The sequence below is a fragment of the Hyla sarda genome, chromosome 6 (assembly GCF_029499605.1).
Source record: "Hyla sarda isolate aHylSar1 chromosome 6, aHylSar1.hap1, whole genome shotgun sequence".
NCBI lineage: Eukaryota > Metazoa > Chordata > Amphibia > Anura > Hylidae > Hyla > Hyla sarda.
This window is the reverse complement of record NC_079194.1, coordinates 4,010,728-4,032,702: the sequence shown is the minus strand read 5'-3', so window position 1 is coordinate 4,032,702 and position 21,975 is coordinate 4,010,728. Positions and strand designations below refer to the sequence as shown.

General features: G+C 48.1%; 1 protein-coding gene across 4 annotated transcripts in view; it reads right to left on the bottom strand.

The window, feature by feature from the left end:
• The window catches only part of SNX7 (sorting nexin 7), a 113,481-nt gene that overhangs the window by 33,909 nt on the left and 57,597 nt on the right, over positions 1–21,975 (bottom strand). For 3 of the 4 annotated variants that reach the window (XM_056523102.1, XM_056523100.1, XM_056523104.1), the window contains exons 2-7: positions 21,523–21,705; positions 18,739–18,849; positions 15,679–15,843; positions 7,785–7,983; positions 6,074–6,273; positions 737–823 (exon numbers count right to left, since the gene is read on the bottom strand). In XM_056523102.1, coding sequence (XP_056379077.1) covers positions 737–823; positions 6,074–6,273; positions 7,785–7,983; positions 15,679–15,843; positions 18,739–18,849; positions 21,523–21,705 — 945 coding nt within the window. The remainder of the gene's footprint in view (positions 1–736; positions 824–6,073; positions 6,274–7,784; positions 7,984–15,678; positions 15,844–18,738; positions 18,850–21,522; positions 21,706–21,975) is intronic. The other variant, XM_056523103.1, reaches the window with a different exon arrangement.

Genomic DNA, 21,975 nt, shown 5'->3' with positions numbered 1-21,975 from the left:
TACGAGGGTTACTGTGTATATATACTGTATACAGGTCACATGTCTGCACTGTGTATATAGTGTATACAGGTCACGTGTCTGCACTGTGCATATATACTGTATACAGGTCACGTGTCTGCACTGTGTATATATACTGTATACAGGTCACATGTCTGCACTGTGTATATACTGTATACAGGTCACATGTCTGCACTGTGTATATACTGCATACAGGTCAAGTGTCTGCACTGTGTATATATACTGTATACAGGTCATGTGTCTGCACTGTGTATATATACTGTATACAGGTCACGTGTCTGCACTGTGTGTATATACTGTATACAGGTCATGTGTCTGCACTGTGTATATACTGTATACAGGTCACGTGTCTGCACTGTGTATATACTGTATACAGGTCACGTGTCTGCACTGTGTATATACTGTATACAGGTCACGTGTCTGCACTGTGTATATACTGTATACAGGTCACGTGTCTGCACTGTGTATATACTGTATACAGGTCACGTGTATGCACCATAAATCCTGTACATGAAATTGCAGTTAAAAAAAATAAAAATAATAATATAGGAAACGATGCGGCATTGACTCTACGACAGCTCTGATCCATGAGATCTATTGTGCATTGTGACCGCCCGTTCTTGCCGCGAGCGGCGCGTTGTGCACGTGTGGTCTCCACGAATCAGATCATCAATCAATGTGAACAGCGCTGGATGTTCCCTCGGGAGCTTTTACTTACAACCTCCTTGTCGGCTTTCCTGTTCACCAGAGCGTCCACTTTGCCATCGAGTTCTGCTTGGATCAGGTCTCTTCTCCGCAGGACGCCCTAGGACGCAAAATACAATGAAATCGATACATTAGTGTAGCAGAAAGGAGCGATAAGACTGAAGAGCAGCTGGGGGTCTGAAGAAAGGGGAGATCTTACTAAAAGGGCAGTGGTAACATTTTTATTAAATTAAAAAATAAATAAATAAAAGGGCAGTGGTAAAAATTAAATAAAATTAAATTAAAAAATAAATAAATAAACAGGCATTGGTAAAAATAAAATAAATAAATAAATAAATAAAAGGGCAGTGGGAAAAATAAAATAAAATTAAAAAAATAAATAAATAAAAGGGCAGTGGTAAAAATAAAATAAAATTAAAAAATAAATAAATAAAAGGGCATTGGTAAAAATTAAATAAAAAAATAAATAAATAGAAGCGCAGTGGTAAAAATAAAAATAAAATTAAAAAATAAATAAATAAAAGGGCAGTGGTAAAAATAAAATAATAAATAAATGGGCATTGGTAAAAATTAAATAAAAAAATAAATAAATAGAAGCGCAGTGGTAAAAATAAAATTAAATTAAAAAATAAATAAATAAAAGGGCAGTGGTAAAAAAAATAATAATAAATAAATAACTAAAAGGGCAGTGGTAAAAATAAAATAAAATTAAAAAATAAATAAAAGGGCAGTGGTAAAAATTAGATAAAATTAAAAAATAAATAACTAAAAGGGCAGTGGTAAAAATAAAAAAATTAATAAAATAAATAAATAAAAGGGCAGTGGTAAAAATAAAATAAAATAAATAAATAAATAAATAAATAAAAGGGCAGTGGTAAAAATAAAATAAAATAAATAAATATAGGGCAGTGGTAAAAATATAAAATAAATAACTAAAAGGGCAGTGGTAAAAATAAAATAAAATAAATAAATAACTAAAAGGGAAGTGGTAAAAATAAAATAAAATAAATAAATAACTAAAAGGGCAGTGGTAAAAATAAAATAACATTAAAAAAGAAATATATAATTAAATGGGAAGTGGTGTCCAAACTGTGGCCCTGCAGCTGTTGCAAAACTACAACTCCCAGCATGTTCGGACAGCCGTTGGCTGTCCGGGCATGCTGGGAGTTGTAGTTTTTCAATAGCTGCAGGGTCGCAGTATAGTGACCATTGCTTTCTCATGTCTGCGACGTGGAGTTCATTAATCGCCTGCACTTATGCTTCGGCTGGTATCCCCCACCCCCCTCTTACATGATACCGTAACTTGGCTAGATCCCTCCAGTAACATTTACAGCTAAGTCCTGTCCACATTGATAAAACTCCAAAAAATACGTAGAGCTCGCAGCCGGTAATGAAGACCGCCGGAGGGTGGAAGTGTCTAGATGAGCGTCCAGAGTGTCACGTAAACTGGGAACTTCGGAATTAAGAGAAAAGCTGCCGGCATTAATATATATAAAAGAGGGAAATGTGAGCTGCTCGTCCCGAAGAGAACTCCGGTGCCAAAGGAAATAGAGGACAGAACTGCGGGTCCTTCATATCAACAAACAAGGAGCAAAGTAACTTAAGAACAAGGAGCTGAGGACACTGAGGGAATGGGATTCATTGTGACATCCAGAAGTTGTTTAATAGGTTTTCTGGGTTGGAGGAGTATTCGTTACTAATTTCTACCAATGATGTAAAAATAAAATAAAAAATAAGCAGCTATACTCCAAATAATCGTATCACATGTTGTATCACATATTAATTTACTGGTCCCCACCATGGCCTTCCTCTCCTTCCTGGTCCCCACCATGACCTTTCTCTCCTTCCTGGTCCCCACCATGACATTCCTCTCATTTCTGGTCCACACCATGGCCTTCCTCTCATTTCTGGTCCCCACCATGGCCTTCCTCTCATTTCTGGTCCCCACCATGGCCTTCCTCTCATTTCTGGTCCACACCATGGCCTTCCTCTCATTTCTGGTCCCCACCATGGCCTTCCTCTTATTCCTGATTCTCACTATGGCCTTTCTCTTACTCTTGCTTCCCACATAGCCTTCCTCTTATTCCTGGTCCCCACCATGACCTTCCTCTTATTGCTGGTCCCCACCATGACCTTCCTCTCCTTCCTGGTCCCCACTATGGCCTTCTTCTCTTTCCTGGTCCTCACCATGACCTTCCTCTTATTCCTGATCCCCACCATGGCCGTCCTCTTATTCCTGGTCCCCACCATGACCTTCCTCTTATTCCTGGTCCCCACCATGACCTTCCTCTCCTTCCCGATCTTCACCATGGCCTTCCTCTCGTTCCCGGTCCTCACCATGGCCTTCCTCTCCTTCCTGGTCTCCACTATGACCTTCCTCTCATTCTTGGTCCCCGCCATGGCCTTCCTCACCTTCCTGCTCCCCACCATGGCCTTCTTCTCCTTCCTGCTCCTGACCATGGCCTTCCTTTCACTCCTGGTCCCCACCATGGCCTTCCTCTCATTCCTGCTCCTGACCATGGCCTTCCTTTCACTCCTGGTCCCCATCACAGCCTCTCTCTCACTCTTGGTCCCCCCATGGCCTTCCTCTCCTTCCTGGTCCCCATCATGACATTCTTCTCTTTCCTGGTCCCCACCATGGCCTTCCTCTCCTTCCTGGTCCCCACTATGGCCTTCCTCTCCTTCCTGGTCCCCACAATGATATTCCTCTCCTTCCTGGTCCCCACCATGGCCTTCTTCTCATTCCTGGTCCCCACCATGGCCTTCCTCTCCTTCCTGGTCTCCACCATGGCCTTCCTCTCCTTCCTGGTCCCCACTATGGCCTTCCTCTACTTCCTGGTCCCCAACAAGACCTTCCTCTCCTTCCTGGTCTCCACCATGGCCTTCCTCTCCTTCCTGGTCCCCACCATGACATTCCTCTCCTTCCTGGTCCCCACCATGACCTTCCTCTCACTCCTGATCCCCACCATGGCCTTCCTCTAAATCTTGTTTGTCCTCACGGCCTTTTCCTCATCACAGTTCCCACTATGGCCTTCCTCGGACCCCTCGCATGCTCTTACCCCCACAGCAGAACCCCTCTTATTCCAAATCCAGACATGATTCCTTGTCTATAAGTATGTCTGTCCTCTTATTCTTGGTATACAGTACGGTCCCAATCAACATTTTATACTGTACTACACAACAGCATGACTCCTCTCCTTCCCAGCCGGGATTACCTCTCCACTGTCTCCACTATGACCTTCCTCTCATTCTTGGTCCCCACCATGGCCTTCTTCTCCTTCCTGCTCCTGACCATGGCCTTCCTTTCACTCCTGGTCCCCACCATGGCCTTCCTCTCATTCCTGCTCCTGACCATGGCCTTCCTTTCACTCCTGGTCCCCATCACAGCCTCTCTCTCACTCTTGGTCCCCGCCATGGCCTTCCTCTCCTTCCTGGTCCCCGCCATGGCCTTCCTCTCCTTCCTGGTCCCCACCATGGCCTTCCTCTCCTTCCTGGTCCCCACCATGGCCTTCCTCTCCTTCCTGGTCCCCACCATGGCCTTCCTCTCCTTCCTGGACCCCACCATGGCCTTCCTCTCCTTCCTGGTCTCCACCATGACATTCCTCTCCTTGCTGGTCCCCACCATGGCCTTCCTCTCCTTCCTGGTCTCCACTATGATATTCCTCTCCTTCCTGGTCCCCACCATGGCCTTCCTCTCCTTCCTGGTCCCCACCATGGCCTTCCTCTCCTTCCTGGTCCCCACCATGACCTTCCTCTCCTTCCTGGTCCCCACCATGGCCTTCTTCTCATTCCTGGTCCCCACCATGGCATTCCTCTCCTTCCTGGTCCCCACCATGGCCTTCCTCTCCTTCCTGGTCCCCACTATGGCCTTCCTCTCCTTCCTGGTCCCCACTATGGCCTTCCTCTCCTTCCTGGTCCCCATCATGGCCTTCCTCCCACTCCTGGTCCTCACTATGACCTTCCTCTCATTCCTGGTCCCCACTATGACCTTCCTCTCACTCCTGATCCCCACCATGGCCTTCCTCTAAATCTTGTTTGTCCTCACGGCCTTTTCCTCATCACAGTTCCCACTATGGCCTTCCTCGGACCCCTCGCATGCTCTTACCCCCACAGCAGAACCCCTCTTATTCCGAATCCAGACATGATTCCTTGTCTATAAGTATGTCTGTCCTCTTATTCTTGGTATACAGTATGGTCCCAATCAACATTTTATACTGTACTACACAACAGCATGACTCCTCTCCTTCCCAGCCGGGATTACCTCTCCATTTTCCTTACTTCTAACCTCCATTGAATCCTGCAGTCTCTCTTGTTGTTTAGGAAGAGGAGTGTACGGCAGAACACAAGCACCGAGGTGAGACAAATATTTCTGCCAGTTACGGCCTTGTAACACCTTTGGGGCAGTTTAACGTGCAGCCATTTCCTGATGATACAATGTCTCATAAGGAGTCAAGTGGATGCACTGTGTGCAGCTGCAGAGTGAGTGGCGGGTGCAGGTGCATTGTGGGTGCACTGTGTGCAGTGTGAACTGTGTATGATTGCGGTACTTGTGGTAGGTGCAGTGTGACAGGTGGATTCAGGTGTGCGGTGTTCGTGGTGGGTGCACTACATGTCGTAGGTGCAGTGTGACCGGTGGGTGCACCATGCGCAGTAGGTGTCAGTACACCTGTGGTTCCCAACCATGGTGCCTCCAGCTGTTGCAAAACTACAACTCCCAGCATGCCCGGACAGCCTTTGGCTGTCCGGGAATGCTGGGAGTTGTAGTTTTGCAACAGCTGGAGGCACCATGGTTGGGAACCACTGCAGTACACTGTGTGTAGGTGCAGATGGGCTATGTGTGGTGGGTGCAGGTGAATAGAACGCAGGTGCAGTGTGACCGGTGGGTGCCCCTCCATTTAATTTTTTATCAAGCAAGTACTGCATGCGGAAGAAACTCGGATATTAGGAGGAAGACATCGGCATTTGCATCTACTCTAGTTGCATCGCCTAAAAACTAGTCCTTAAATAACCCTTCACTGTGGTCAGTGACCAACATGGAATCCATTGTGTCTGGCAGGAGCGATGGATCTGTACTCCGACTGAAGACAAATGTCACCATTGATATAAGTGACGAAAGCCGGGGCTGATTTATGGGGCATTCTCCATGTACGACCACATTACCATACGATGATTCAACCTGACAAGTTCACTTTAAGTCGTACAATAGCCAGAAGCACCGAAAAAATGTATCAGGAGAGGAAACGCTACTAAAACCTCCGAGTCACGAGCTTAATCTGCTAATCATGTTACCGCCATTGACTCGCTGCAATCCCCGGGGTCACATAAAGCCAAATAGTAAAGCCGTACTCACAGAAAGCGTTTCGCTGTACAGAACGTATTCATGAATAATCGGAATCAGATCGCTGGAGAGCTGAGAATTCAAGGCCTCCGTCACCTTGCAGCACTTGTCTATGCAGCCGGCCACCCCCCGCAGGGGCTCCACCAGGTCCTCCTCCGAGGCCGACCACAAGGTGTAGATCGGACCGTACTCCTTCAGCTCCTCGTAATAATCTATGGAGCAGAAAACATTCAGAACAACAGGTTAACAAAAAACGGTTTTGTTACTGATATGTAACATTGTCAATTGGTTGAAAGGAAAATCGTCAGCTTCCCCCCCCCCCGCACTAACAAGTGGTACTGGCTGGTAGTGCGGGGGACGCTGACCAGTTTAATCCTTAATGTGCCCGGATCCGCTGCGCCGTTCGGCCTTAAAGGGGTACTCCCATGGAAAACTTTTTTTTTTAATTAACTGGTGCCAGAAAGTTAAACAGATTTGTAAATTACTTCTATTAAAAATTCTTAATCCTTCCAGTACTTTTTAGGGGCTGTATATACTACAGAGGAAATGCTTTTCTTTTTGGATTTATCTGATGTCATGACCACAGTGCTCTCTGCTGACCATTTTAGGAACTGTCCAGAGCAGCATATGTTTGCTATGGGGATTCTCTCCTGCTTTGGACAATTCCAAAAATGGACAGCAGAGGTCAGCAGAGAGCACTGTGGTCATGACATCAGAGAAATCCAAAAAGAAAAGCATTTCCTCTGTAGTATACAGCCCCTAAAAAGTACTGGAAGGATTAAGGATTAAGAAGTAATTTACTAATCTGTTTAACTTTCTGGCACCAGTTGATTTAAAAAAAAAAAAAAAAGTTTTCCCTTTAATCTTCTATTTTCGGCATATGCAAATGAGGTGCTCATCATAATTCCTCCCCTCCCTCCGCCTCTCCCCGCTCTGTAATGAAGATAGAGGGGAGGAATATTGATGAGCTGGGCGGCGCTGCGGCCTGGCACTGATGTCAGAGTGCCAGTTAGCACCTCATTTGCACATAGCGAAAATAGAAGATTAAGGCGGAACGGCGCGGCGGATCCAGGCACGGTAAGGATCAAACTGGTCAGCGCCCCCCGCACTACTAGCCAGTAACGCTGGTTAGTGCGGGGTAAGAAAGCTGACTGTTTTCCTTTAAAGGACATTAAAACGGTCCCTGTAATATCTCATAAGCAGCGCCTCTCCTGGTCAGTGTCTGACACTACAGCTCAGCCCCATTATCTGAATAAGGTGCCATGGGGGTGGTCCCAGGGTGCTTCTCCCCACCCACTGGCCTTGATTTATAGATCTCTCCCTATACCCAAACAGGCTGAGATCTCAGTGCTGGTGGGGGGGGGGGGGATAAGATGGGGACCGTCTCCATGGCTCCTGCTTCAGGCAGCATGAAAAAAATTCCCTTTAAAGGGGTACTCCGCCCCAAGACATCTTATCCCCTATTCATAGGATAAGGAATAAGGTGTCTGATTGCGGGGGTCCCCCCCACTGGGTGTTCAGAGCGTTGGATGCAGTGCCGGGGGCTCGTGAAGTCACAGTTATGCCCCGCACGTGATGTCTTGGCCACGCCCCCTCAATGCAAGTCTATGGGAGGGAGCGTGACGGCCGATGGCTGTCAGGACATGCTGGGAGCTGTAGTTTTGCAACAGCTGAAGGTCTACAGTTTGGAGACCACTGTTCTACCTGCCTCCATATGACCTACCTTTCTCTTCCTTATGAATTCTCTGGGACACTTTGTCTAATACCGATATCTTCTGTCCAAAATCGTCCACGTATTCTCCCAGCTCCGTAAACTCTTCAGGGCGATTTTTAACCCCTCGCACAGAGGATGCGACGGCTTTGATGGTCTGCCCCATTCTGCTGAGCAGCCCCGGACCCTGCTTTTTGTGAGACGTCAGCTCCTAGAGGAAGAGAAGGCAGAATAATAATATGTGCAAAGACTTGGTCATGTATGGGGTTAACAGTACAAATAATACAAATAAATAAAAAGGACAAATGAGCCAAAAGTTATATCTACAGCCCCCAGAAAAACTATATGTGATATCGCTCCCCATCTCATTCCTACTCCACAGCATGGCTCCCCATCTCATTCCTAGTCCACAGCATGGCTCCCCATCTCATTCCTAGTCCACAGCATGGCTCCCCATCTCATTCCTAGTCCACAGCATGGCTCCCCATCTCATTCCTAGTCCCCAGCATGGCTCCCGATGTCATTCCTAGTCCACAGCATGGCTCCCCATCTCATTCCTACTCCACAGCATGGCTCCCCATCTCATTCCTAGTCCACAGCATGGCCCCCCATCTCATTCCTGGTCCACAGCATGGCTCCCCATCTCATTCCTAGTCCACAGCATGGCTCCCCATCTCATTCCTAGTCCACAGCATGGCTCCCCATCTCATTCCTAGTCCACAGCATGGCCCCCCATCTCATTCCTGGTCCACAGCATGGCTCCCCATCTCATTCCTAGTCCACAGCATGGCCCCCCATCTCATTCCTGGTCCACAGCATGGCTCCCCATCTCATTCCTACTCCACAGCATGGCTCCCCATCTCATTCCTAGTCCACAGCATGGCTCCTCATCTCATTCCTAGTCCACAGCATGGCGCCCCATCACATTCCTACTCCACAGCATGGCTCCCCATCACATTCCTAGTCCACAGCATGGCTCCCCATCTCATTCCTACTCCACAGCATGGCTCCCCATCTCATTCCTAGTCCACAGCATGGCTCCCCATCTCATTCCTAGTCCACAGCATGGCTCCCCATCTCATTCCTACTCCACAGCATGGCTCCCCATCTCATTCCTAGTCCACAGCATGGCTCCCCATCTCATTCCTAGTCCACAGCATGGCTCCCCATCTCATTCCTACTCCCCAGCATGGCTCCCCATCTCATTCCTAGTCCACAGCATGGCTCCCCATCTCAATCCTAGTCCACAGCATGGCTCCCCATCTCATTCCTAGTCCACAGCATGGCTCCCCATCTCATTCCTACTCCACAGCATGGCTCCCCATGTCATTCCTAGTCCACAGCATGGCTCCCCATCTCATTCCTACTTCACAGTATGGCTCCCCATCTCATTCCTAGTCCACAGCATGGCTCCCCATGTCATTCCTAGTCCACAGCATGGCTCCCCATCTCATTCCTACTCCACAGCATGGCTCCCCATGTCATTCCTAGTCCACAGCATGGCTCCCGATGTCATTCCTAGTCCACAGCATGGCGCCCCATCTCATTCCTAGTCCACAGCATGGCGCCCCATCTCATTCCTGGTCCACAGCATGGCTCTCCATCTCATTCCTAGTCCACAGCATGGCTCCCTATCTGATTCCTTGTCCACAGCATGGCTCCCCATGTCATTCCTAGTCCACAGCATGGCTCCCCATCTCATTCCTAGTCCACAGCATGGCTCCCCATGTCATTCCTAGTCCACAGCATGGCTCCCCATCTCATTCCTACTCCACAGCATGGCTCTCCATCTCATTCCTACTCCACAGCATGGCTCTCCATCTCATTCCTAGTCCACAGCATGGCTCTCCATCTCATTCCTAGTCCACAGCATGGCTCTCCATCTCATTTCTAGTCCACAGCATGGCTCCCCATCTCATTCCTAGTCCACAGCATGGCTCCCTATGTCATTCCTAGTCCACAGCATGGCTCCCCATGTCATTCCTAGTCCACAGAATGGCTCCCCATCTCATTCCTACTCCACAGCATGGCTCCCCATCACATTCCTAGTCCACAGCATGGCTCTTCATCTCATTCCTAGTCCACAGCATGGCTCTCCATCTCATTCCTAGTCCACAGCATGGCTCTCCATCTCATTCCTACTCCCCAGCATGGCTCCCCATCTCATTCCTACTCCACAGCATGGCTCCCCATCTCATTCCTACTCCACAGCATGGCTCCCCATGTCATTCCTAGTCCACAGCATGGCTCCCCATCTCATTTCTACTCCACAGCATGGCTCCCCATCTCATTCCTAGTCCACAGCATGGCCCCCCATCTCATTCCTAGTCTACAGCATGGCTCCCAATGTCATTCCTAGTCCACAGCATGGCTCCCCATGTCATTCCTAGTCCACAGCATGGCTCCCCATCTCATTCCTAGTCCACAGCATGGCTCCCCATCTCATTCCTAGTCCACAGCATGGCTTCCCATCTCATTTCTAGTCCACAGCATATCTCTTCATGTCATTTCCAGTCCACAGCATGGCTCCCCATCTCATTCCTGGTCCACAGCATGGCTCCCCATGTCATTCCTAGTCCACAGCATGGCGGCCCATCTCATTCCTAGTCCACAGCATGGCGCCCCATCTCATTCCTAGTCCACAGCATGGCGCCCCATCTCATTCCTACTTCACAGCATGGCGCCCCATCTCATTCCCAGTCCACAGCATGGCTCCCCATGTCATTCCTAGTCCACAGCATGGCTCCCCATCTCATTCCTAGTCCACAGCATGGCTCCCCATCACATTCCTAGTCCACAGCATGGCTCCCCATCACATTCCTAGTCCACAGCATGGCTCCCCATCACATTCCTAGTCCACAGCATGGCTCCCCATCACATTCCTAGTCCACAGCATGGCTCCCCATCTCATTCCTAGTCCACACCATGGCTCCCCATGTCATTCCTAGTCCACAGCATGGCTCCCCATCACATTCCTAGTCCACAGCATGGCTCCCCATCACATTCCTAGTCCACAGCATGGCTCCCCATCTCATTCCTAGTCCACAGCATGGCTCCCCATCTCATTCCTACTCCACAGCACGGCTCCCCATCACATTCCTAGTCCACAGCATGGCTCCCCATCTCATTCCTAGTCCACAGCATGGCTCCCCATCTCATTCCTACTCCACAGCATGGCTCCCTATGTCATTCCTAGTCCACAGCATGGCTCCCCATCTCATTCCTAGTCCACAGCATGGCTCCCCATCTCATTCCTAGTCCACAGCATGGCTCCCCATCTCATTCCTAGTCCACAGCATGGCTCCCCATCTCATTCCTAGTCCACAGCATGGCTCCCCATCTCATTCCTAGTCCACAGCATGGCTCCCCATCTCATTCCTACTCCACAGCATGGCTCCCCATCTCATTCCTAGTCCACAGCATGGCTCCTCATCACATTCCTAGTCCACAGCATGGCTCCCCATCACATTCCTAGTCCACAGCATGGCTCCCCATGTCATTCCTAGTCCACAGCATGGCTCCCCATGTCATTCCTAGTCCACAGCATGGCTCCCCATGTCATTCCTAGTCCACAGCATGGCTCCCCATCTCATTCCTAGTCCACAGCATATCTCCCCATGTCATTTCCAGTCCACAGCATGGCTCCCCATCTCATTCCTAGTCCACAGCATGGCTCCCCATCTCATTCCTGGTCCACAGCATGGCTCCCCATGTCATTCCTAGTCAACAGCATGGCGCCCCATCTCATTCCTAGTCCACAGCATGGCGCCCCATCTCATTCCTACTTCACAGTATGGCTCCCCATGTCATTCCTAGTCCACAGCATGGCTCCCCATGTCATTCCTAGTCCACAACATGGCTCCCGATGTCATTCCTAGTCCACAGCATGGCGCCCCATCTCATTCCTAGTCCACAGCATGGCGCCCCATCTCATTCCTGGTCCACAGCATGGCTCTCCATCTCATTCCTAGTCCACAGCATGGCTCCCCATCTGATTCCTTGTCCACAGCACGGCTCCCAATCTAATTCCTGGTCCACAGCATGGCTTCCCATGTCATTCCTAGTCCACAGCATGGCTCCCCATGTCATTCCTAGTCCACAGCATGGCTCCCCATCCCATTCCTAGTCCACAGCATGGCTCCTCATCACATTCCTAGTCCACAGCATGGCTCCTCATCACATTCCTAGTCCACAGCATGGCGCCCCATCTCATTCCTACTTCACAGCATGGCGCCCCATCTCATTCCTACTTCACAGCATGGCGCCCCATCTCATTCCCAGTCCACAGCATGGCTCCCCATGTCATTCCTAGTCCACAGCATGGCTCCCCATCTCATTCCTAGTCCACAGCATGGCTCCCCATCACATTCCTAGTCCACAGCATGGCTCCCCATCACATTTCTAGTCCACAGCATGGCTCCCCATCACATTCCTAGTCCACAGCATGGCTCCCCATCACATTCCTAGTCCACAGCATGGCTCCCCATCTCATTCCTAGTCCACACCATGGCTCCCCATGTCATTCCTAGTCCACAGCATGGCTCCCCATCACATTCCTAGTCCACAGCATGGCTCCCCATCACATTCCTAGTCCACAGCATGGCTCCCCATCTCATTCCTAGTCCACAGCATGGCTCCCCATCTCATTCCTACTCCACAGCACGGCTCCCCATCACATTCCTAGTCCACAGCATGGCTCCCCATCTCATTCCTAGTCCACAGCATGGCTCCCCATCTCATTCCTACTCCACAGCATGGCTCCCCATGTCATTCCTAGTCCACAGCATGGCTCCCCATCTCATTCCTAGTCCACAGCATGGCTCCCCATCTCATTCCTAGTCCACAGCATGGCTCCCCATCTCATTCCTAGTCCACAGCATGGCTCCCCATCTCATTCCTAGTCCACAGCATGGCTCCCCATCTCATTCCTAGTCCACAGCATGGCTCCCCATCTCATTCCTAGTCCACAGCATGGCTCCCCATCTCATTCCTACTCCACAGCATGGCTCCCCATCTCATTCCTAGTCCACAGCATGGCTCCTCATCACATTCCTAGTCCACAGCATGGCTCCCCATCACATTCCTAGTCCACAGCATGGCTCCCCATGTCATTCCTAGTCCACAGCATGGCTCCCCATGTCATTCCTAGTCCACAGCATGGCTCCCCATGTCATTCCTAGTCCACAGCATGGCTCCCCATCTCATTCCTAGTCCACAGCATATCTCCCCATGTCATTTCCAGTCCACAGCATGGCTCCCCATCTCATTCCTAGTCCACAGCATGGCTCCCCATCTCATTCCTGGTCCACAGCATGGCTCCCCATGTCATTCCTAGTCAACAGCATGGCGCCCCATCTCATTCCTAGTCCACAGCATGGCGCCCCATCTCATTCCTACTTCACAGTATGGCTCCCCATGTCATTCCTAGTCCACAGCATGGCTCCCCATGTCATTCCTAGTCCACAACATGGCTCCCGATGTCATTCCTAGTCCACAGCATGGCGCCCCATCTCATTCCTAGTCCACAGCATGGCGCCCCATCTCATTCCTGGTCCACAGCATGGCTCTCCATCTCATTCCTAGTCCACAGCATGGCTCCCCATCTGATTCCTTGTCCACAGCACGGCTCCCAATCTAATTCCTGGTCCACAGCATGGCTTCCCATGTCATTCCTAGTCCACAGCATGGCTCCCCATGTCATTCCTAGTCCACAGCATGGCTCCCCATCCCATTCCTAGTCCACAGCATGGCTCCTCATCACATTCCTAGTCCACAGCATGGCTCCTCATCACATTCCTAGTCCACAGCATGGCTCCCCATCTCATTCCTAGTCCACAGCATGGCTCCCTATGTCATTCCTAGTCCACAGCATGGCTCCCCATGTCATTCCTAGTCCACAGCATGGCTCCCCATGTCATTCGTACTTCACAGCATGGCTCTCCATCTCATTCCTAGTCCACAGCATGGCTCTCCATCTCATTCCTAGTCCACAGCATGGCTCTCCATCTCATTCCTAGTCCACAGCATGGCTCCCCATCTCATTCCTAGTCCACAGCATGGCTCCCTATGTCATTCCTAGTCCACAGCATGGCTCCCCATGTCATTCCTAGTCCACAGCATGGCTCCCCATGTCATTCGTACTTCACAGCATGGCTCTCCATCTCATTCCTAGTCCACAGCATGGCTCTCCATCTCATTCCTAGTCCACAGCATGGCTCTCCATCTCATTCCTAGTCCACAGCATGGCTCCCCATCTCATTCCTAGTCCACAGCATGGCTCCCCATCTCATTCCTACTCCACAGCATGGCTCCCCATGTCATTCCTAGTCCACAGCATGGCTCCCCATCTCATTTCTACTCCACAGCATGGCTCCCCATCTCATTCCTAGTCCACAGCATGGCCCCCCATCTCATTCCTAGTCCACAGCATGGCTCCCCATGTCATTCCTAGTCCACAGCATGGCTCCCCATGTCATTCCTAGTCCACAGCATGGCTCCCCATCTCATTTCTAGTCCACAGCATATCTCCCCATGTCATTTCCAGTCCACAGCATGGCTCCCCATCTCATTCCTAGTCCACAGCATGGCTCCCCATCTCATTCCTGGTCCACAGCATGGCTCCCCATGTCATTCCTAGTCCACAGCATGGCGGCCCATCTCATTCCTAGTCCACAGCATGGCGCCCCATCTCATTCCTAGTCCACAGCATGGCGCCCCATCTCATTCCTACTTCACAGCATGGCGCCCCATCTCATTCCCAGTCCACAGCATGGCTCCCCATGTCATTCCTAGTCCACAACATGGCTCCTGATGTCATTCCTAGTCCACAGCATGGCTCCCCATCTCATTCCTAGTCCACAGCATGGCTCCCCATGTCATTCCTAGTCCACAGCATGGCTCCCCATCACATTCCTAGTCCACAGCATGGCTCCCCATCACATTCCTAGTCCACAGCATGGCTCCCCATCTCATTCCTAGTCCACAACATGGCTCCCCATCTCATTCCTAGTCCACAGCATGGCTCCCCATCTCATTCCTAGTCCACAGCATGGCTCCCCATCTGATTCCTAGTCCACAGCATGGCTCCCCATCTGATTCCTAGTCCACAGCATGGCTCCCCATCTGATTCCTAGTCCACAGCATGGCTCCCAATCTCATTCCTAGTCCACAGCATGGCTCCCCGTCTCATTCCTAGTCCACAGCATGGCTCCCCATCACATTCCTAGTCCACAGCATGGCTCCTCATCACATTCCTAGTCCACAGCATGGCTCCTCATCACATTCCTAGTCCACAGCATGGCTTCTCATCACATTCCTGGTCCACAGCATGGCTCCCCATCTCATTCCTAGTCCACAGCCTGGTTTCTCATCACATTCCTAGTCCACAGCATGGCTTCTCATCACATTCCTAGTCCAAGGCATGGCTTTCTATTTCAATCCTAGTCCACAACATGGCTTCCCATTTCGTTTCTCTTCCTCAGCATGGCCTCCCATTTCATTTATAGTTCCCAACATGGCTTCCTGTTTTACTAGACCCGAGCATGGCTCTCTATCTTGTTATTATTCTTCAGAAAAGCTGTCTTAAATGCTAACAGCCTAGATACCATGGTCGATCATCATGATGTAAGAGTAAAGCAAATGTCAGGAAGGGGTTAATTTCAGCATGCAGCGTAACATACAGTACATCTAAAATTCGAGAATGCTAAATTTATACATTAAAACGAAATCCCATATTAAAATGAAGCAAATTCTTTTCATATAAAATCCTTTTCAATTTCTTGGAAAGAAGAAATGTTTAAAGATTAAAAGAATAAAAGGAAACCACTTGAGCAGAAATAAAACATCGGCCATTAAAGGCAGAAAGATTAAGGCGAAAAAACTTTCTAAACTCCTACAGAAGTCTCACCCAGGCCTGCGCCGTCAGGAAGATCTTGAAGTCTTCATTAAAGGTTAATGTGGGATGATCAGCGATTCTGTTCAAAAATTTATGCAAGGCCTTCCTGCGCGTCTCAATGAAGTCGTCATTGAACCGTTCCACCATTCCCTTCACTATGAATTTCTCCGGAAGAGGCTGGAAAGAGAAAGGTAATGACTGAGCCCCAAAAAGTGCACGCTCCTCGTGATGTCACACCCCGCCCCTCGGGACATCACGCCCTGCCCCCTCAATGCAAGTCTATGGGAGGGGGTGTGACGGAAGTCACACCCCCTCCCATAGACTTGCATTGAGGGGTGGGGCGTGACCTCACAAGGGGGCATGGTGACCCCCGAAATCCGCATCCAGCATTCGGAAATAAATATTCCGAAAACTGGGGAGTGGAGTACCTCTTTAAGACAAGGTACAGCCATATCTGAGATAAAGTAACGTCACCCAAAAAAATCACTTTCTGGGATATTAATATAATTCTAAGAGCCAAGATCCCCGGGCAAAACTGCTGAGACCAGAACTTGGAAGGAAGAGAAGGACGAGCAGCCAAATGTTCCTTGGCTTCCAAACACATCAATCTGAATTCTGAGCTAAGATTATTTTACAAGAATAAGATCCAGAATACTGTACATTAGGGCTGCACAATACATCACAATGCATTTTTTTGCGAATTGCGTTATGTAAAAATGCCCCCCAGAGAAATTTTTGATTGCCTGCGGTGGCCCGGAACCACATCCTGCACGGGAGAAGTGAGCCCTAAAGCTGTCCCTATAAACCACTCTCCCTGCCTACTTCTTCTACGTCCATTCCTTGCGCTAAAAGTGCATGGGCGTCAAAGTCAACAAAACAAACAGAACTGTACAAAGTGGGGAAACAAGTCAAGAACATAATGGGACCAACAAACAGATATGTAAATACAAACAAGGCAGGATATAGCATACTAACATGCAGTTCAGAAACTGGCAGATATGATAATATGAACAAGACTAGATATGGGGTTAAGTTTACAGCAGACTAAACCAGGGGATGCAGGGAATAAACTTGTTAACAATGTCAGAACACTAACCGGGTCAGGAAATCAAGAGCACTGTTCACACTGGACTCAGAACAAGGAACACACATGACATCCCACTCCAAACATGGAGGGACATCAATACTAAAGCCAAATTGGCTCCTAGCCTGCAGGCACTCTCCACTGATTGATCAGGATACTGACCTAGGAGGAAACAAAAATCCCAAATACAAGCAAACACGGGTACAGACACAAGACTCACTCACTCCTAGATAGACGGATTAGCACAAGGATCAGAACAAGATTCAATCCTAGAAGATCCAGTATCAAACAAGATCAAAACAGGACTGACAAAACACACAGTGTGAATGCAGACTAAGACAACAAAAAGCAAATGCAGAATGAACATACAAAATACTGAACAGGACAGATAACATGGCTAAAACTCAGGATATGTGCTCAGACAGACATAGTGAACATAATGCCAACATTGCCAGAATACAGGTCTAATCACCAGCACAGAACAGCACCTGATGAGGTCTTATATATCCTCCCAGTGCTGAAGTCAGGAAGGTTAACTCCCATCACAGGGAGAATTAACACAAACTGTTCAGACATAAACCTATTGTCTGAACAGGACCAACAGCACAAAATACAGATGAACGGACATTACACCGGGGCTAGGTGAACATCATGTTTTATATGTTTTCCCCCTGGCCCAGCACAACAGTAATGGGGGAGATGTGACATGGGGGCATGGACATGGAATGGAGGGATAGAAATTAATGTGGGGGAACGTGATATTGGGGGATAGAAAGGAAACTGGGGGGGATTTCACCATTTGTTTATTTTATCGCAATCACAATATGACATTTTCCCCCAAATCGTGCAGCCCTGGTGTACATGAACCTTTAAGATTTTGGTTCTCAACCTCAGACCTTGTTCACTCTGCAGCCGGAGGCAGGGTGCACATCACACTTGGCCACACTCTTCTCATCTAAAGAAGAAGGTGGGGGCTTGTCTGGGTCTCCCCCAATTAGGGAAAAAGGATGGCACATGTCAGATTTTAGCACGCCCATGAAGATGCCGCCATCAGGCTTCTCACTGAAGAAGAACTAAGCGCACTTGGCCTGGAATTGCTGTGAGCTGAAGAGCATTTGTGCACAACCGTAAGATTCAATTTCCGCTGACAGGCTTTTTTTCCTCATATCGTGCACACTCACCATCACTAGTCATACAGCTGTGTTTAAAGCTGCATTTTTTTTGAGATTTTCCGCAATGGCATAGATGGAGATTGTACCACAATTGTGCAAAATATGGTGAACTGACACCTGGGTGATCACCAGCAGATGGGATGATAAGCTGCAATAATCAAATCTGTTTGTACAGACATGTAGTGTGGGTGACACTAATAATAATGATACTTACTTACCCCCGATCCATGGTCCTGTTGGTCTGTTGTCTTCTTTAATCCAGCGGGAGGCTAGGTGCACAGCAGGAACATGCTGACATCAATGCTGCTGATTTTCTGCTGAGTCCCGCTGTGAGCAGGTCTGCCAAGCCGCCAGACTAAAGATGATGGCGGGTGAACTGGACCATTGATCGGGGGTGGGGATAAGTATCATTAAAATCAGCGGCACCCGCACTACACGCCGTACTAACAGGTTAGTGCCGGTGACATTAGTTATTAAAGTCATATGATGCATAATAAATCTAATGCATAAGTCTTATTCTATCTAATAGGACCCGTCCATGATACCACAGAACCCTGATCTAAAAACAACGCACATTCCAGAAGTAGACACAATTTTCACAGGGTCCCAGTGTATTCCAGGTTCAACACTGTTTCCCCCCCCCAAATGTTTCAATACAAATAATACAATTTTTTTTAATAAGTAAATAAATAAATATAGCATTATTGTCATATTACAAATCTATTCTTTACTAACTGTGCTGAGTCCTGATAGGACATTCAGTGTGTCCAGTGTACGGTGTAGCCGGGGTCTCAGCCCCCACCGTATGGATCTTACCGGGATTATTAAGGTCGGATGGGCATCTTCTAGTCGGCTTTTTAACCATAAGAAATCTTGGTATCGTCTTCTGACTTCAAACTCACTGGAGTCAAATTCGCTGCGCGTTGTCTGAAAAAAAAAAATATATATATATAAAAAAAAAAGATAAAACATTCACTATGGAAAAGAATAAAAAAGTAAAACCCCAGAGTTTCCTGAGCAGCCGTGTAGTGTCTGTAAAGTAGCCAGAAATCTACAATGTTCTGCGAGTTTTCTCTTTTTACTACATTAATTGTAACCAACTTGTGCAGATCTTTCACTGTCTACGGAACGGGTTGTATGATGTTCAACGGTGACCTCATCCTTAAGATAGTACGGGCTCTGCTGGGTCACATGACCTCATCCTTAAGATAGTACGGGCTCTGTTGGGTCACATGACCTCATCCTTAAGATAGTACGGGGTCTGCTGGGTCACATGACCTCATCCTAGGTAACACAGTACGGGCTCTGCTGGGTCCCATGACCTCATCCTAGGTAAGGCTGGGTTCACACTACGTTTTGTAACTACGGTTCCTGTATACAGCTGGGAGGAGGGGGCGGGGCTTAATCGCGGCGCCCGCACTAAGTGGTATACGGGAACCATATTTAATGTATGTCTATGAGCCGACGGGAGTGAACCGCAGCCTCCGGTCGGTTGCTTTTTCGGCTGTATGCGGTTTCCCGAGCGTAGGCAAAAACGCGGTCGACCACGTTTTTGCCTGCGGTCGGGAAACCGCATACTGCCGAAAACGCAGCCGACCGGAGGCTGCGGTTCACTCCGGTCGGCTCATAGACATACATTAAATACGGTTCCCCTATACGGCTGAGTGCGGGCGCCATGATTAAGCCCCGCCCCCCTCCTCCCAGCCGTATACGGGAACCGTAGGTACAAAACATAGTGTGAACCCAGCCTAACACAGTACAGGCTCTGCTGGGTCACATGACCTCATCCTAGGTAACACATTACGGGCTCTGCTGGGTCACATGACCTCTTCCTAGGAAACATAGTATGGGCTCTGCAGGGTCTCATGACCTCTTCCTAGGTAACACAGCATGGGCTCTGCTGGGTCACATGACCTCATCCTAGGTAACACAGCATGGGCTCTGCTGGGTCACATGACCTCATCCTAGGTAACACAGCAGTGCTTCCCAACCAGGGTGCAGAACAAGTGTAAAAGAGCAAAATGTAGGGAAAAGTGGAAAATGTAGGGAAACCTTAGTAAATACCGTGGAAAATAAATTGTAGGGAATTAAAACCCACAAAGAAACCTCCACAACACTCTTAGTAAATAAGGGCCAATGTGTATAAAACAGACCGTCATCTAACCTGTCATGGTGCCACTAAGGGTGTATGGGGTCAGGAGCCCACTACATACCCGGTGACCCCTGGCTGATTTCAGTACCTGAGGCCACTGCTAATACGAATACAAAAAGATTTCTAGCTTCAAGATTTGTACAATTCTCTTAAACTTTAGTGAACATCTTTTAAAAACACATCACAGGTAGAGCCGGCGTGATGGGACAGTTAAATATCAGCCAATGATAAGAATCGCACGGAATACAAACTGTGTATAACACAGCAGATCATCTCCTCTGTATGTTGTTATATGGAGTCTGCTGCAAACTAGGCGACCCCCCTACTGATTTCAGAAGCCATCATTTTACAAAATCTGTTTGGAGACCACTGTAGACTAACAGGAAGGATATTTTAACCCCTTTACGAACCATGATGACTCTAACCTGTCATGGTGCCGCTAAGGGTGTATGGAGCGGGCACCTGACTCAAACCTGCATCATACCAGGCGACCCCAGATGATTTAAGTACCATAGGGCCGCCGATAAGAATAAAGAAAAACTTCCAGCACCAAGACTTGTAATTGTACTGACCTAAAGAACTGAAGATTTTCCAACCCTTGGTAATGGAAAATATAGATTTTATGAAAGACAGGAGACGCGCATTATGCTAATTTTTTTCTTTACTGAATTGATAGCAGCAAACAAAGAGTTAATAAACAGTTAACAGGAAAAAAGTTAAAGCAGTACATTATATCCAGTATTTAATCAGTAATGGTACAGTCCAGGTGAATATAAGGACCCCTCAGGTGAAGCCCCTCCTCTTTCTTTGATGAAGTGGTAGATGAGAATAATAAAAAGTACAAGTTCTCGAGTTGAAAACCGAACGAACGGAACTGGAACCAATTTATAACAAGACAGGAGACTGACATTATGCTCTAACAATGGCCGGGACCTGTGGCTAATATTAACCCTTTAGACGCGGCGTTCAAAGTTGATGGCCGCATCTAAAGTGAAACTAAACTACCCTCAGCTAGCTCAGTGGGCTGTTCGGGACCACCGTGGTGAAATCGGGGCATCCAGAACAGCTGTAGGACACGAGGAGGGTTAGATGTTGCGGTCATTATGGACTAGGACTGACATGATCAGGGTTTGTCAAATAGTAAAGGGGGTAAGGGTCTATTCACACGGCAGAATTCAGCCTCAAATTAAAGCCCAATAGACTTCTATTGGATTCCGCACTCCCATTCACACTTCAGAATTTTCACTTGCGTAATTCCGCTAGCAGAACTTTTTTTATTTTTTTGTTAAAAGTTATTTCATTTTTAAGTATTAACTCCTTCTGGCCCACAGAATAAAGTACAATTATGCTGCAAAATGAACCATAACAAAATCTCCCCCCCAAAAAAGGAAGCATTGTATTTTATTTCCATTTGACCCTTTTTATATTTTTTTGCACTTTACACCGACCTTTGTTGCGATCCTGTAGGTGATGAAGGTCTCGATGGCTGTGATGTGACTCTCCGGCTCGTCCACGGTGATGAAGAGGTCCCTGACCTCAGGCTCATCCTCAAACTTCACCTGGTTTATCATGGAGGACGGGGAGGCCAGCATCAGCGGACTGAAGGAATTCCCATCATTCAGAGTCGCATCCTATGAGAAAGTAACAGGAATATTACTACCTGTATTATTGATTCTAACTATATAGATGTGGGTTAAATTCTAACAATATAAATGAAATTAAATGACCACGCTCATTAAAACTAATTTTAGCAATTTCTTTATTTATGGTAAATAAATAAAAATTCTAATATACTTTGATTTTATTTATTTTTTTAGTTTTCTATGTTTTATTTGTGTTTAAAAAAGCTGCCATGAGGTGTCTCCCTACATGTTCAGAGCACATCCCGCTCTCTCAACCCC